At 35.4% G+C, this 15,358-nt stretch overlaps 1 protein-coding gene and 1 long non-coding RNA gene across 3 annotated transcripts in view; one reads left to right on the top strand and one right to left on the bottom strand.

The window, feature by feature from the left end:
* Nucleotides 1–15,358, top strand: part of CSMD3 (CUB and Sushi multiple domains 3) — a 1,197,521-nt gene that overhangs the window by 920,897 nt on the left and 261,266 nt on the right. For both annotated transcript variants that reach the window (XM_082433293.1, XM_082433292.1), the window contains one exon: nucleotides 12,157–12,273. In XM_082433293.1, the coding sequence (XP_082289419.1) occupies nucleotides 12,157–12,273 (117 nt within the window). The remainder of the gene's footprint in view (nucleotides 1–12,156; nucleotides 12,274–15,358) is intronic.
* The window catches only part of LOC309646713, a 728,077-nt gene that overhangs the window by 709,729 nt on the left and 2,990 nt on the right, over nucleotides 1–15,358 (bottom strand). The window lies entirely within an intron of this gene.

Raw genomic sequence — 15,358 nt, 5'->3', positions numbered from 1 at the left:
GTTTAAATGCTTCATGAATGAATACATGGCACCAGGAATAAGTGTGAGATTTTGGATTCTCCACTTATTTCTGTAATCTTCCTTTAAGCTAGGTATGAGAATTAAGAAAAGGTGAAGTCCTACCAATAACTGATATAAAAGTGTTCACCTGAAATGGATTTTTGCATTTCGTTTGAAATACAGCTCTGCACAGAATACACATGCCTTAATAGATATAGTCATTAACTCAGTTCTCTTTTAAATCTGCAACGTTATTTTTAATACCTTTGTTTTGCTCATGTTAACATAAATCCTGGATTCTGGAAAAAATATTAACTGAATCGCCAATGACCTGTACAACTGATCAAAGTGCATAAACACAACTATGTTAAACTTAGACATCCAGTAGTCATCTGACACCACTGTTTGTTCAACTTCCAACTGCATGTGAAATGATAAAAGCTTTTAAAAGGAGAACTCTCTTACCCTAGCAACTGAAGAGAAAGTTTTGAAACAAAGAAATAAAAAATTCATTTTGTGATTATAGCTTTCCAACTTTAGAGTTATCTCTCATTAGTAACCTCATATGACCTACTTTTAATTAAATCATATTTTTTATGAAGAATTAAATAATTGAACTTTTATTCCAGATCTTCTGTTTAAATGGCATAATTTGCCTTGGGCTAATTCCTTATTTCAAATATCCTTAAGGTTTACAAAATTTTTTTGAGATGTGAAACGAGTCTAGACCCCATTCCATTATAAATGCATATAGAGATTATCTAGTCTAATATACTAAGCCATTTAGCATTTGATTTCATTTAAATATGTGATATAACTAAAGCATGTAGATGAAAGATTCATGAAACAAGGCCTAGAGTTAAATTATTTTCAAGTATCATCAAATATCTGCCTTTAATCAGCTACGCATAGGAATTTTGTTCACAGACATAATACACAAATTACTTGCAAGAACCGTGTTCTACAAGGAAGTGTAATGCATTCTGTGTTGAAAAAAGTTAAGGTAGTATTGGGATAAAACCAAAGCACATTTCGTTTTCATATGATAGGAGGAAACGTATACGAAAGGAAACGGGAAGGGAAGCTGATGTTATTGAGCACCTGCTAGTTTCCAGGCACTCTTACATACATTATCACTCCAGTTGGCCTCCTGCATCCTCCTTTAGAGAATCAGTAACATTGTTATTAATAAATCCCTGCTGGTTTGGATTCTGGAGCATACCATATATAGAGTTGTCCATGTGACAAGCAATTCAATTGCAAATCAATACCTGTAATTCAGAGCATATTTTCTTGTGACCACAGACTTGGAGCTCATATTTAAACCATTTTTATTTTCCATGCTTTTGGCATCTCAGTCACTACACCATGTCTCCAGATGGGTAGTCACATGGCCTCTCATCATATTAAGATGCCCCCCTTCTCCACTACCATCTAGTCTATATTTAAGTCAGACCTCAAATATGCCTTCCTAATGTATTGCCAGTTTTTGCAGAAAAATAAGAAAAAAAATTTATACAGAAAGTTGAATCAACCCAGCAATTCTCTCCTTACAGATGAAGAAAGCAAAGCGTGTAACAGTAACTATTAGAAGTCATGGTGAGATTCAAATTGTATTAAGGTAATAGGACAAAAGATCTAAAGATAGCCAAATCTTTACTTCAATTGGGGAAACAAAAAGTCTGCTAACAAAGTTCATTCCACAAAACCTAGAAGATAAAGGAAGCAATTTTTTAATTGAATAAGCATATCTGGAATACAATTCACATTGCAGGCAGTCTGTGAAAGATACCATAAAGACAAGACAGAATCTCACACAAATGTACACAGTAAAGAAAGAACAAATAACACTTCTTTTATCTCCTTGAGAGACAAATTGGTATACCTTTTGTCTTGCATACCTTGTGAGTATACCTTGTAAGAACTCTGAGTTAATTTCAGAAGTATGTGTTTATAGTTTCAAAGGTCAGACGGCTGGAAGCCTTGACTGTAAAATGAAAAGATTGGTCTACTGTGTTTTCGAAGAGACACTGTGAAAGAGGGGAGAGGGAGATTACTGCTTCCCTTCCCTTTATTAAAAACAGAAAATTTCATTTTATACTTTTACTTTAACCAGTGAACCATTCATTCCAAGATTCCTGAGGGAGATATATACATAAAAGGTGACAAAATAGAGCTCTCTGAGCAACAGGGACATTGGTTCCTAACCCCAAAACACATTGAGTGAGTTAGATTGAGCCACATGGGAGAGTTAGTGAGTAAATCTGAACCATATTTAGGCTATGGTTCTAAATAACTTCAAGCATAAGTCAACTCTAAGACTAGGTATTTCTCCCAAAGTTCCAAACCTGAGTTTTAGGACCTTTCTGATGTTGGGAAGAATTTATCGGTCCTGTTAGGAAAGGAGACAAAAGAGCAGGAAGGAAGGGGTCCTCCAATGCAACTAATATTTTCCAGATCTTCTTAGGCCAAAGCAACAGTCTCTGAACCAATCTTCCTTAAGAAAAAGAGTAGATAGAAAATCACAAGGACAGGTGGTTTGGGAGGAATCTAATTAGAATAGTAGAGGTTCCTTTCGTGTGTGTGTGTGTGTACTCTGATGAAGCCTATGGACCTTAGAAACATCTTTTTAAATGCACAAAGTAAAATAAATCATGTAGGCTTGAAAGAAAAACCAATAATATTGAAATATATTTATCAAAGTACATAAAATCTATAATTGAAAAAACACATTTTTGATGTGATAATATATGTACTTCTTAATTAATGCCTTAAATTAGAAGTTCCAGCAGCAAGACTCTAGTACCTACTATAATTTTTAGTAGTGATGAGCATAAACAATATTTTGAGGTATCTGCAACAATTATATATAATATTAAAAAATATGTGATTTGGCAACAAAGTCCCATTTACTTCTAATGCTAATGTAATTTGTTGCTTACATTTGAAATTAAAGGAAATGATAAAGTTAGTTAGGGTCTAATGAAAATATAGATATCTTTCCCTATCCAAATTTATGGAACAAGGGAAAGAAACCCCTGCATTATAAGAAAAGGGGGAAGATGAGAGGATTTCTGCTCCCTTTCACTAGTACTGTTAGCTCTTGTTTCCCCCCGACTTCTAAAGGATAAAGAATCCAGAGAAGTAGAGGACCTCACCCACACTGACCATCAATAGCTGGGCACAGCAAAGCCACCCAACCCATGAGAATACAGCTGAATCGAAGTTGTAGGTTCCTCTTCCTTTGGGATAGAGTACTTTGCTCTTTATCCTTAGGGAAAATTAATAGGAGAGGAAAATGAAAACCATGAGCTCCTCCTAGAGGGCAACAATGCCCTGGGTAGGGCCACTAAAAGGCATCCCTGTCTCTCTCAAGGGAAAAGTTTTGGTAGAAACACCAGGAAAGTTCCTCCTGCCCTTTCTCTAAGTTTTGTATTCCTTCTGGGATTGATGAGGTTAGTTTATCTTCCTAAGGTGTTTATGAAAGCCTCATTATATCGCCTCCAAGAGATTCTGGAGTAGGTCAGGAGAGTTTCTTAATTCATTTCATCTAAGACCACATCGTATGCCAGATGGAACAGACACCTCCTGTTTCAGTTCCAGTTTGAATTTTCTTCTCTTCAATAAGAGAGGCTACTCAGTCAGTAAATAGTGAAGCTGGAATTCAAAACTACACCTTTCTGATTCCAAAGCTTTGGGTTTTATATTGCATTTGTTGTGCTACCCTAAACAAAGGGTTTGAAAAATCTATGAGTTTTACATGCTGTGCATTTAGTCAACAGCAAGATATTAATGTAATGTATACTTTATTCTTCCTAATATTCATGGTGTATATTTATTAGAAGTCCATTATATACACAAACACTACACTAGGCTCCAGAGTTATAAATAGTGTGCAAAAAAGAAATGGAAACTTTGACTTAATCGATCATGGAGTCAAGAGATAGAAACAGACCTTAATCAAAGAGCCATACAAATATATATATAATTACAAGTTGTAATCAATGTCCTGAAACTAATTGATGGAATGCTGTATGATGGGGGCTTCTGAGATAGTCCGGAGACAGGGAAGAAACTTTCCTGAGAAAGCAGCGTCTGTGAGAAGATCAGGTAGGAGTTAAAAAATTGTTACAGGTTTCTTTTTTTCTCTCTAAACTTACTTATACTAAAATATTAGCTGTCTTAAGTAATTTTTTAATAATAAAAGACTGCTATCACTAACAGTCAATGACAGAGAGAAATAAAGTAAGCAATGAAAAGGGATTGTAGGGCTTCCCTGGTGGCGCAGTGGTTGAGAATCTGCCTGCCAACGCAGGGGACACGGGTTCGAGCCCTGGTCTGGGAAGATCCCACATGCCGCGGAGCGGCTGGGCCTGTGGGCCCACAGCTACTGAGCCTGCGCGTCTGGAGCCTGTGCTCCACAACAAGAGAGGCCGCAATAGTGAGAGGCCCGCGCACCGCGATGAAGAGTGGCCCCTGCTTGCCGCAACTAGAGAAAGCCCTCGCACAGAAACGAAGACCCAACACAGCAAAAAATAAATAATAAATAAAAATTAAAAAAAAAAAAAAAAAGGGATTGTAGTTTTAAAAATGCACTAATAATTTGATTAAAATCATTTTAGGAACTTGCCTTCGCATACACAGTTTCCTACAAATCATTGATTAGTGATTTCTAGGGTCTTGGGAGTGGAGCAAATGGGGAGTGACTGCTAATTAGTATAGGAATTATTTTGGGATGACAAAAATATTCTCAAATTAGATAGTGGGGTTGGTTACACAACTTTGTGAATATGCTAAAAAGATACTCAATTGTACACTTCGAAAGGGTGAATTTTATGGTATGTAAATTTTATCTCAATCTTGAAAATGAGGTTAAAAATTAGTGACATAGGTATCACAGATGAACTACCAGCACCCATGAGACCATTAGTTTTAGTAGAATTTGTATATGGTAACATGGAAGATCTATCAAAGGAACATATCTATTCATAGACCATTGTCACAGAATGAACTCCTCTTTTTCTAAGAACGTACTCTATGATGGAGAACACAGCTCATAGAGCACTGAAGGGTGAAGGGAATGTTTTCCTAGCCAGCAAAAGCAGATGAATGAGTCTAGGCAATTAGTGAGGTGAGGTGACAAGATATAGAAGCTCATATTGTACTAAGTTGACTTACTGAGTCATTAAAATGGTTTATAAACCACTGATTATAACGTTAAGATGGATTTTTTTTTTTTAGTGTTAAACAGGAGTGCGGAATTAGAACACAGAATTAATTCACAAGTCATGAAGACTGATTTTTGCTCTTTTTCTTTTCAGTGAACAGATGAAACAATAGAAAACTCTATTTATCCTTAGCAATATTTTTTATTATCCTTAGCAATATTATCCTTAGTTTTCCAGATACATAATTTGAATGTGTCAAAGATAGTGCAGAGGAAAATGAAGAGTAAAATAAATGTGACTTAGAGTAATAGTTTATAATTTAAAGTAATATTTATTACCATTATGATAAAATAGCCTTATGGGAGCTTTATTATCTAAGGCAGATATACAAAATGAAGTTTGTTTACTTATATAGGAAACGTGAAGAGGCACATGAAATGAATGGCTGAATAGTTAGATGTTTTTGCGAAGATGAAGGTTTTGAACAAAGAGAAAAAAGCAATAGTAATTTTAATCTTAAAGTCAATACTGAGAATAACAGCTGTCTGCATTATAAATTCATATCACAGAGGGTTATGAAAGTCCTTCTCTTAAAAAAAAAGACTCCATGAGAGATACAGCTTTCAGACACATTCTATACCAGGATTTATGATTTGTGATATTCAATTGGGCTATATCAGAGCATAGGTAATTTACTAGAAATGGACCAGCACTTTTGTAAAGTACAGCAGTTCTTTCAACCTGAAGAAGTCACAGGCGACATCCAGTAAATTATCTATTTAATATACCATATTGCTCTTTTGTGACCTGCAAGAATTCATCACTTTTGAAAGTACCTAACTTGCTTTCAGAGAAAAATTTATATATTATATAATAATTTTCATTATAGAGTATATTTGATAATAAATTATACATTACACAAGTGAAAAGAGAGATTTGAAGTTGTGAGTAGCTTAAGGCTGCAGTGTATATAATATAAAGTCTCTGGACATTTAAGAAGTACCTCTTCCATGTAAGTGATTTGAGATTCTTCTGTTCTTCCTACCTTCAGTGGGAAGGTATCTCAGTTCTTCTTCTTCAGTCCTCTTCCTCCATCCCGCACACATGATCAAACCATAGGTGGGAAGTCCTTTGTATTGCACTAGCAGCCTTAACATTTAATTTCAGTCTCATCCGCTGATTTTCCTAGAGATAACCACATCTGTCTATTTTATCACCACATCATAGTTCAGGAGTAACACAAGTATACACAGTATAGTTCCAGCATGGGCATATTTTACTTGTACAAATAAAACCATACAAATTCATCCAAAAGAGGATTTTTAAAAAAACAAACAGGAAAAGAGGGAACAAGGAAAATAATACAAAATTAAACTGCGTGGGTGATTTCGCTCCCTCAATGAGGGTATGCTACAGACTGATAAAATGTTAGCAAGGATTTGCTACTGTGAAATGGTGGGTATGAGTTTGCCATTCCCTCAGTGGAACTCAGTGTCGATGTGACTGGCTCTCAGATTGTAAAATTCTTATGATTAAATATATTTCTAATGTTTAAAGATACATACCTTACACATAATAGTGTCTCTAAATATAAAGCAACAGTGATTCCTGGTAATCAGAGAAACAGCAAAGATTTCAATCCCAGAAAGAAAAAAAAAATAGGCTTACATGGATTTATTGGGAGGGTATATCTTTCTTTTTTCCATTTTAAACAGGAAGTTTATTTAAACAGCAAGATGCTTGACTTGAAGGGAAAACTATCTAGGATTTATTTATTTTAGAGTAATTTATCCCTACTTAAAGACAAATTGCCCTACATGTAACAGCTACATACCAAAAAGTTATAAAATTTTCCTTGATTTTACAATGATATGTGAAAAACATTAAAATTCTCCAATCAAGCAAGGTATGCAAGGATTTTTATGTTGTTCTTTTTTTTTTTTTTTAAACAGTGAGCGCAACATAACTTACTGGAATATAAAGATAAGAACTGAATGAGCATGCCACTAATGGAGAAAAGGGGGTATTTTCACAGAACCAGTATTTTTCTCCATCCCAACTCCATTTGATGCTGATCAAAACATACCATTGGCCATTTAGTTTAAAAAAACGCAGTATGCTTGTGCACATATATCAGTTACTTTAGGTACAATAAAGGAATGGGGGTGGGGAAAATGAAAGAGTAGAGAAAACTATACTGTAGTGGTCAGGATGTGGTGGAACCTAATTGCAGTTTTCTAATTTAGAATGTCTTCTTGGTCTGGAGTAAAGTAGCAGGTTCACTTTTTAGTAGCCACCTCCTGTCTGCTGCCAGAACACATCAATTGTATCTTCATCCTCCATTTCCAACCATGAAAAGTTCTTTCTAAAAACGGGTAATTTTGAATATAAAACAACCTTGGGCACCTGAGCAGATGTGTCTGTTTCACTGATTAGCTGCCCATCAAATCAGAATCTGATCTGCCTCATTGACAAACCCTGTGTTCACAGTAGGATTTCATTAGTTTACTAAGTGGCATATGCCTCTTACTCTTAAACTGCTCCACAGAACCATCCTGCCCCACCACCTTCAAATTAATGTGATCGTTGTTCTCAGTCTTGACTCCTTCCTTGGGCTTTTCGTTGCCCATGGCGAGCACCGGAGTCTCTTCCGCTGCCACTTCACAAAAGAGGTACCAGGTCCGCACGGAACGAGCACACAAGCGGCACCAGGAGAGGGTATATCTTGATTGTCTTGGATTCAAGTCAGTTTATGGGGTAATTTCAACCAAGTGAAATGTTTGTGTTATGTGCTGACTGTGGAACACCATTTTGTAGTAGCATGGTCTTGGCAAGCGTAGTTCATTTAATTATCCAACAGACCTTTATGGAGAATATACTGTGTATCCGAACTGTTCTAGGAAGAGAAAAGAAACATTGTAAGACTTATTATGTGTTAGAAAAATCACTAGCCATGGTAAGAACTTGTGGGGATGCGTGGAACTGGGAGTCTGTTGAAAGAGCCCATATGGAAACTGTTGGGAGTCTGGTTTGTAGCAGTTACAGTGGCAGAGGAGAGAGAGAGGCTGAAAAGCTACAGGAGAGTACGAGCAACAAATCAGTGATATATTGAACTCTAAGAGTCAGGGAGAAAGTGTCAAGAATACGGCATTTTGCCTGAAAAAGAAAAAAATATATATAAATATATATATATATATGTGTGTGTGGATGAATCACTTTGTCTACATCTGGAACTAACACAACACTGTAAATTCACTATACCTCAAGAAAAAATTGTTACAAAGAAGAATAATGGCATTTTATAATAGGCTAAGTTTGACATTTTAAGTGTTTAAAATACTTAGGCTTTATATGTATACATAAAACACAATTCTTTAGTGCTGTGAAATCATAATTACAGCAAACAATATAAATGTTAAGATTATTGTCAAAGCGATAGCACATTTTAGAATTAGCAGTTTGGCATTTCGGAAAGTATGTTCTGGGGAACATTGGTCCTGTGAGATGAAAGAGAGCCTCCATGATCAAATAAGCTTGTAAGAACAAGTATGACATTCCCCAAACCTTACTAAAGTCTCAGTTAAGTCTCATAGCATAGAACCCTATTTATTTTACCCATGTATTTCCTAAACTTACCTAATCACAGAACCATTTCTTCTCATAATACATGTGTTCTACAAAAATGCTATTAAAATAGAGATTTAAGAGTAGTCATATGTATCACATAAGTTATAATCAAGAACAGGTGAGTTCTTATGTTTTACATTACAATGGATATAGGCTGTTTGGAAAAACATAGCCAGTTTGACAAAAGGCCCACAGGTATGAGTCAAATGGCAAAAATAAGCATAGAATTAAAAGTTCTGTCTTGCTTTTATCTTCTACTGATTGTTAATAGAGCCAGAAAGATAACGGCTGACCTTTTCTGTACTAGCCAATAAAATGAAATTAAAACAGGAAGAAAGAATACAGAAAGCTTCTAGGAACTGACATTACAAGAATTAGTAAAGCTGGCCTGGCTTAGTCATTATTCCATTTAGATTTTTATAAACATAAAACAGATTACAGTATATCTGTACCTCACAGCATAGTGAATTTTCCCTTATTTACGTACTGCATAAAATATTGTCAGTCACCACAATATTCAACATAATTGACTATAAATTAGGCCATGCTGTAAGCACTGACCAGAAAAAATGTAAAATTATTGCTACCAGCACAAATAACAAAATCTAACATAATATTAGTTACCATAAAGACCTGTGATTATACTGCAACCTTGTATATATTCATTAGTGGTTAAAAAACTTTATATTTTTTCATATTTATAAATGAGATTTTTAACAAGAGCCATCCCAAAAGTCCATTATGCAAAATAAAATATTCAAAACATATTGAGGCTATCAGATGCATAGTAATGTAGAATGGCAGAATGTTCATGACTAAGTCACAAAGCTGAACTTGAGTTAGAAGCTCTCATTTCTATTCATTATTTCAAAATATAAAAGTAAGAGCTTTTGTCATGTACATTCAAAGTATTGTCATTTTGGAGCACCTTAAAATCAGAAAGAAAATTAACATAAAACATGCTGCTTATTCTTGAGTGATTCTCTCATCAGTACTATTATCAGCTGAATAAAGTTATCAGTGCTGAAATAAGAATACACCTGACTAATCTCAAACACTAATGAGCGATGAGAGCAGTGCTTCTTTGGTTATTATCATCATTGTCAATTTGTTGTTCTAGGGAGTTCTAATTTTACTATGTTTAATTCTAACTATTTATTACCATTTTATAGAACATTAAAAGGAAAAAAGGTAAAACATTCATTAGCTACCCAACTCAGTACAACTTACTGTTTGCTTTGTATGTGTGTGTTTTAAATATATTGCTCTATCTTTAAACTTTGGCCAGAAATCCATCAAAAGTTTTGAACTTTTCAAACTGTCATGACTCTTCTCCAGCCACCTAACACACCACTGCATTCAGCTCCCTTTAAAAGGAAATCAGGCATTAACTCCAATAAATTCCCAGCATAAAACCTAAACCTATGTATTTTCAGTCTTCTTCAGCTCTTCTTCTCAAGTCACAGAGGACTGTCATTAATGCTTTCTAAACTTAATCACTCCAGTTTAGTTTTTGATCTTTCCCAAGCCTCTAAGTCAGTGCTCCAGATATTCCCTCTTTAATGACTCTGTCCTCCCTGTTCAAACAACAGTAACAAAAACGCATTCAGCTTTGCATCTTCCCCCAACTACTCCCTACATTCTCCTTCTGTTTATGGTTAAGATTCTGATTACTTTTGTATCTCTTTATAAACCACTTATTCTTCATCCAACTACAGTCTAGCTACCTCTCTCTACTCTAGTTCAAGGGTTAGCAATCTTTTCTGTACAGAGCCAGATGATATTTTGGGCTTTGCTGACCACATATGTCTCTGTGATGTATTCTGATTTATTTTTTTCTTTTGTTTTAAACTCTTTAAAAATGTGAAAACTTCCTTTGGTACAGGCTGGATTTGGTTTGCTGGCTGTAATTTGCAGAAAGCGGCTCTGGTTAAAACTACTGTATCAATAATACCAAAAAGTTCCTTTCTGGTGTTTGAAGGGAATCCTCCCTACACAAATTCAAGGCGAATTAAGTGATAAGCTGAAGGAAGGCAGACCATCAGCTTTAATATTGATAAAAGCTGAGGAGCAGTAACAGTGGGCTTCCTGTGCAGCTGCAGGTCTCTCCCAACCACCATGGCCACCCCCTCAACAGATTCACCCTTAAATAGGCTGTAGAGGAGACCAGCAAGCTGCTTTACCGGCAGGATGGCTCCCAACCAGAAGTAAAGTTTCTGTCCTGGGCTCACCCATCAAGAAGCTCATTCCATCTCCATGGGGTAAGGGGTGGAGCCAGCAGGCTGGCAAGCCTAGGCCAAATCCCTCCTGGGGGAAACCAGAGGCATAGAGAAGTAGCTCCTTGCTACCTAATACTCTAGACCGCCAAGCCACCTCAGACTCCTTTTTCATTTATTACCACTTTGCAACACAATGGTTTTGAACACTTTCTTTTCATTGAAACTTTCTTCCCCATTGGCTCCCAAGAGACTAAATTCTTTGTAGCCACCCTCTCACTAATTCTACTTTGGCATTCTCTGACCTCCTCTTTGGCCATCTTTTCTCATTCTACATACTTTTCTGGGAGATCTCATTCATTTAAATAATATCAACTATCATCTTTTGCTTTTGATACCTATAACTCCTTTAGTAGCCCAGATCTTTCTCTGTGTTCCAGAACTACAAATCCCAAAGCATCCGCCTATCTTGTGAAAAACAGAACAACTAATCTACAAATTTTCCAGAAACACTGGTTTCACCCTCATCTTTTTTAGGAACATAGCACATTTGGGGCTGAGGTAGCAATAATGTCTCTCTTATGCACCATCAGCAACTCTTCTGATTTACATGTAAACCATAAGCAGATAGAGATTGGTGAGAGAATATTTTACTTAGATGAGTGGATGAATGTGTTTGTACAGCCATCCCTGTCCTGTGTATGGAAGTACCTCAGTTGGTGGTAGCATAATCAAGGTTGATTTTGAGTAGAGTTTCAAAGCCTGGTGGTGAGTAAAACAATTTCCCACTGCATGTGTAATTTCTCATCATTATAAAAGAGATGATTATCTTTACACTTTTGTCATAAATGAAAGCAGGCCACCATTATTACTTTTAGAGATAGATAGCACCATTGCAACGTTATTATATTACTTTGTTTCTTAGAAGAGTAAATCTGAATACTTAAAAAGAAGCTTTCTATTGCATGTGCACAGTTTTTGATTTTTAAGATATTTGACAGTGGGGACCTTGTTAAAAGATGGAAATAAATGATATTCCTTAAAATCCAGTAGCCATAATTTTTATAGCACGAAAATAGTCATAGTATGAATTTTTAAATGTTTTTTCTAAAAATAATATTTTTTTAACATTTTTTTATTTCCAGCACCTTGTGGAAGTCGTTCAACAGGTTCAGAAGGCACTGTTCTATCACCAAACTATCCAAAAAATTACAGTGTGGGACATAATTGTGTGTATTCTATAGCAGTTCCCAAGGAGTTTGGTAAGTAAGATACATCTCATCATGTAGGGTATCATTCCAGACATGCTTTATTTTCACTATATGCTATTCAAAATGTTAGTTGTTTTTTAATGAAAATATTTACTATTCATAAAGTACTTTGCAATTTTTTTTAGATAGTAGTTTTGTAATAATAAAATTTTGAGGTTATTTTACTCATTTTGAATTTACAGTCAAGTGCACAGGTGAACAACAATATAAAAATGAAAACAGGATTGTTTTTAATTTTTAAAAATAAGTACATCCAGTAACCTTGCAAGTGCCTTCATATTGGAATTTCATAAAATGGGAAATTACCAGAGCATAAAGCAAAGTCTGCTCTGCAAAATATGCATAAAATTAAATATAGAACAGTTATAATAATGACAATAATATGTACAAAACAGTCATATCAGTTTTATACTTTATTAACACATTTCCAGAAAGAAAAGATTTTGGTTTTAGGCACTTAGTTTCTGGGACAGCAAGGGATATAAAAAGACAGCAAAGGACATTTCAGCTAATCTTGTCAACCTGACAGTCTGTTCTGCATTGGCACTGAGAAGACAATGTGTCCTTTGCTGCCTTCACATCTCCCTGATCACAAGTCTTAGAAGTCACTCACCTGGCTTCTAAAGGTTTTGGATCTGAATCTAGCTGGATCTAACCCAGGTTTAGCTCTCTTTATGGATGGATAGGCAAAGGAAATTTAGTGAGCAGTAAACTGTTGGAGAGAGGCTGAAAGTTTAGACTTCTAGAATTTAGATTTACAGCATTGTGTTACATGGTAAAGGATTTGCTGTGAAATGAATGTCTGAGTCAGGATGACAAAGTATTGTAGCAGAAGGACATAGATTTGATCATATCAAGATTCTTGGATCACGTATTGACTTAATGTTTCTGCTGACGTATAAAATAAGCTGATGCTTCCAGTCCAATTGCTTATAATGAGATATTACCTATATATGCTCTATATGTCCTCCTTTTCTCTCTTCTGAAACAAGTCCAAGATCCTCAACTTACTCAAAAGAACATTGTCATCAGAAGGGAAGCGCTAAACCTTTTATTTTAACCTTAAAATAGAATTGATGATGTTAGCATTAGCAAGGTGTCTATTTCTTTTCTACAAACTATTTCTTCTTCTTAGCAGATTGATCGGTTACATCAGAGTTGAGTTCTTTAATTGTGAAGAGAACAACAGTTTAGAAGGAAAAACATCATCTGCTTAATCGTGTTTATTTTGTTTTATTTTATTTTATTGCCTTTTGTGCCCAAGAGAGCCCTTCTCTTGCTAGAGGGGTTTATAGGCCCCAGCTGCCAAAAATATTACATGGTTGATGACAGAATCCTAGCACTGCTAATCCAGAAGACTGCATGGCGATCTGAGTCCTCTTTGGAAACCAGTAATTTGTTCTTTTATACTCTGTTCTTGGGATGGCATGCAATCAAAGGAACGAAAAGGAAGAAAATCAGGCATTTCCCTTTCTGACACATAAACATTTGGTCACCTGGAGGTATTTTACAGTAGCCTATGCATGTATGCATGTATGTTCAAAAAGAGAAAAAAAAAGTACTGATTAAAATACAATTAAATTAATAGATTCCTAATGAATGGAATCTTTATTTTAGCAGAGTTAATGTAAGTTAAATTTAATTATCTTAATATGAAATAATGCAACTAATAATTGGTGGTTTTTAACACTAATTTTTTTTTAAACAAGTCCTTTTGGATTATCTGTGGGTAAAATCAAATGCACTTTGATTTATTAGTAAGGAAACTGATTTTGTTTTTATAAATGTTGCATCATTATTTCAAACTACTCATAGAGTCAAACAGACTGAATTCTAATTTCAGCTTGTCACACCTTAGCTATATATCTTTGGACAAGTTACATAATCTTTTTTGAGACTCAGTTTCTTTATTTGTAAAGCAGGGATCATTATGTCTATGGAGCAGAGCTGTTGTTAGTAGTAAATGAGAAAATATATATATATATGTATATATGATATCTTACATAGTTCATACTATTGGGTTTAAGAATGCCAGCTTTGGAGTCAGATTTCTGGATTCAGAACACAACTCAATTTACTCTTTTTCATTGGACTAATTACATCATCTGCCTGAGTCTTACTTTTCTTATCTCTGAAATAGAGGTGGTAAATGTCTATTTCTTAGGGTTATTTGATAATTAAATACAAAATATGTAAGTGATTGGTATAATAACATATAGTAAGTCATACACACACGAGTGCACATACAGACACACTTTTTTTTTGTTTTAATTTAATTTTATTTATTTATTTATTATTTTTGGCTGTGTTGGGTCTTCGTTTCTGCGCGAGGGCTTTCTCTAGTTGCGACAAGTGGGGGCCACTCTTCATCGCAGTGCACGGGCCTCTCGCTATCGCGGCCTCTCTTGTTGCGGAGCACAGGCTCCAGATGCGCAGGCTCCGTAGTTGTGGCCCACGGGCTTAGTTGCTCCGCGGCATGTGGGATCTTCCCAGACCAGGGCTCGAACCCATGTCCCCTGCATTGGCAGTCAGATTCTCAACCACTGCGCCACCAGGGAAGCCCCCAGACACACTTTTTTTGTGTTCACATTCATAGGCACTCCCGTCGCCCCCAAAAGATGAAATAAAATGACCTGGATTACTGGATTGCCCTAGGGTCTTAAGAGTAGCATGGCTAAAAATAAAACATTTATATTATGTAATTAAAGCATGAAAACAAACATTTTGTGCTTTATATCTCCAGTGACTATCCAACCACCTATTAATCACTTAAAATTTTCTGGGAGCAGAGTAGAGGAATTAAAACCTACTGATCATCATAGATTTCTTCCTGTCCCTACCTTTACCTCTTTAATGTGAGATAATCAAGCAATAGTTACTGGATCTCTGCAGATCAAATTTCTATTTTGCTTCTTCTTACTCTCATTCTCTCTTTGCCATAATTTCCCTCTATTGCCACTTTGAGTTATGTTTTATGACTTTTTGGTATCACTTCATAGCATATCACTTCTCACTTTTTCCCTTTTCTTGTCATTTATCCCAAATTATAATCATTTCTTCTTCCATATCTTTTATA

The sequence above is a fragment of the Balaenoptera physalus genome, assembly GCF_965194825.1.
Source record: "Balaenoptera physalus genome assembly, chromosome: 17".
Lineage (NCBI taxonomy): Eukaryota > Metazoa > Chordata > Mammalia > Artiodactyla > Balaenopteridae > Balaenoptera > Balaenoptera physalus.
This window is presented reverse-complemented; position numbering and strand designations above follow the sequence as displayed.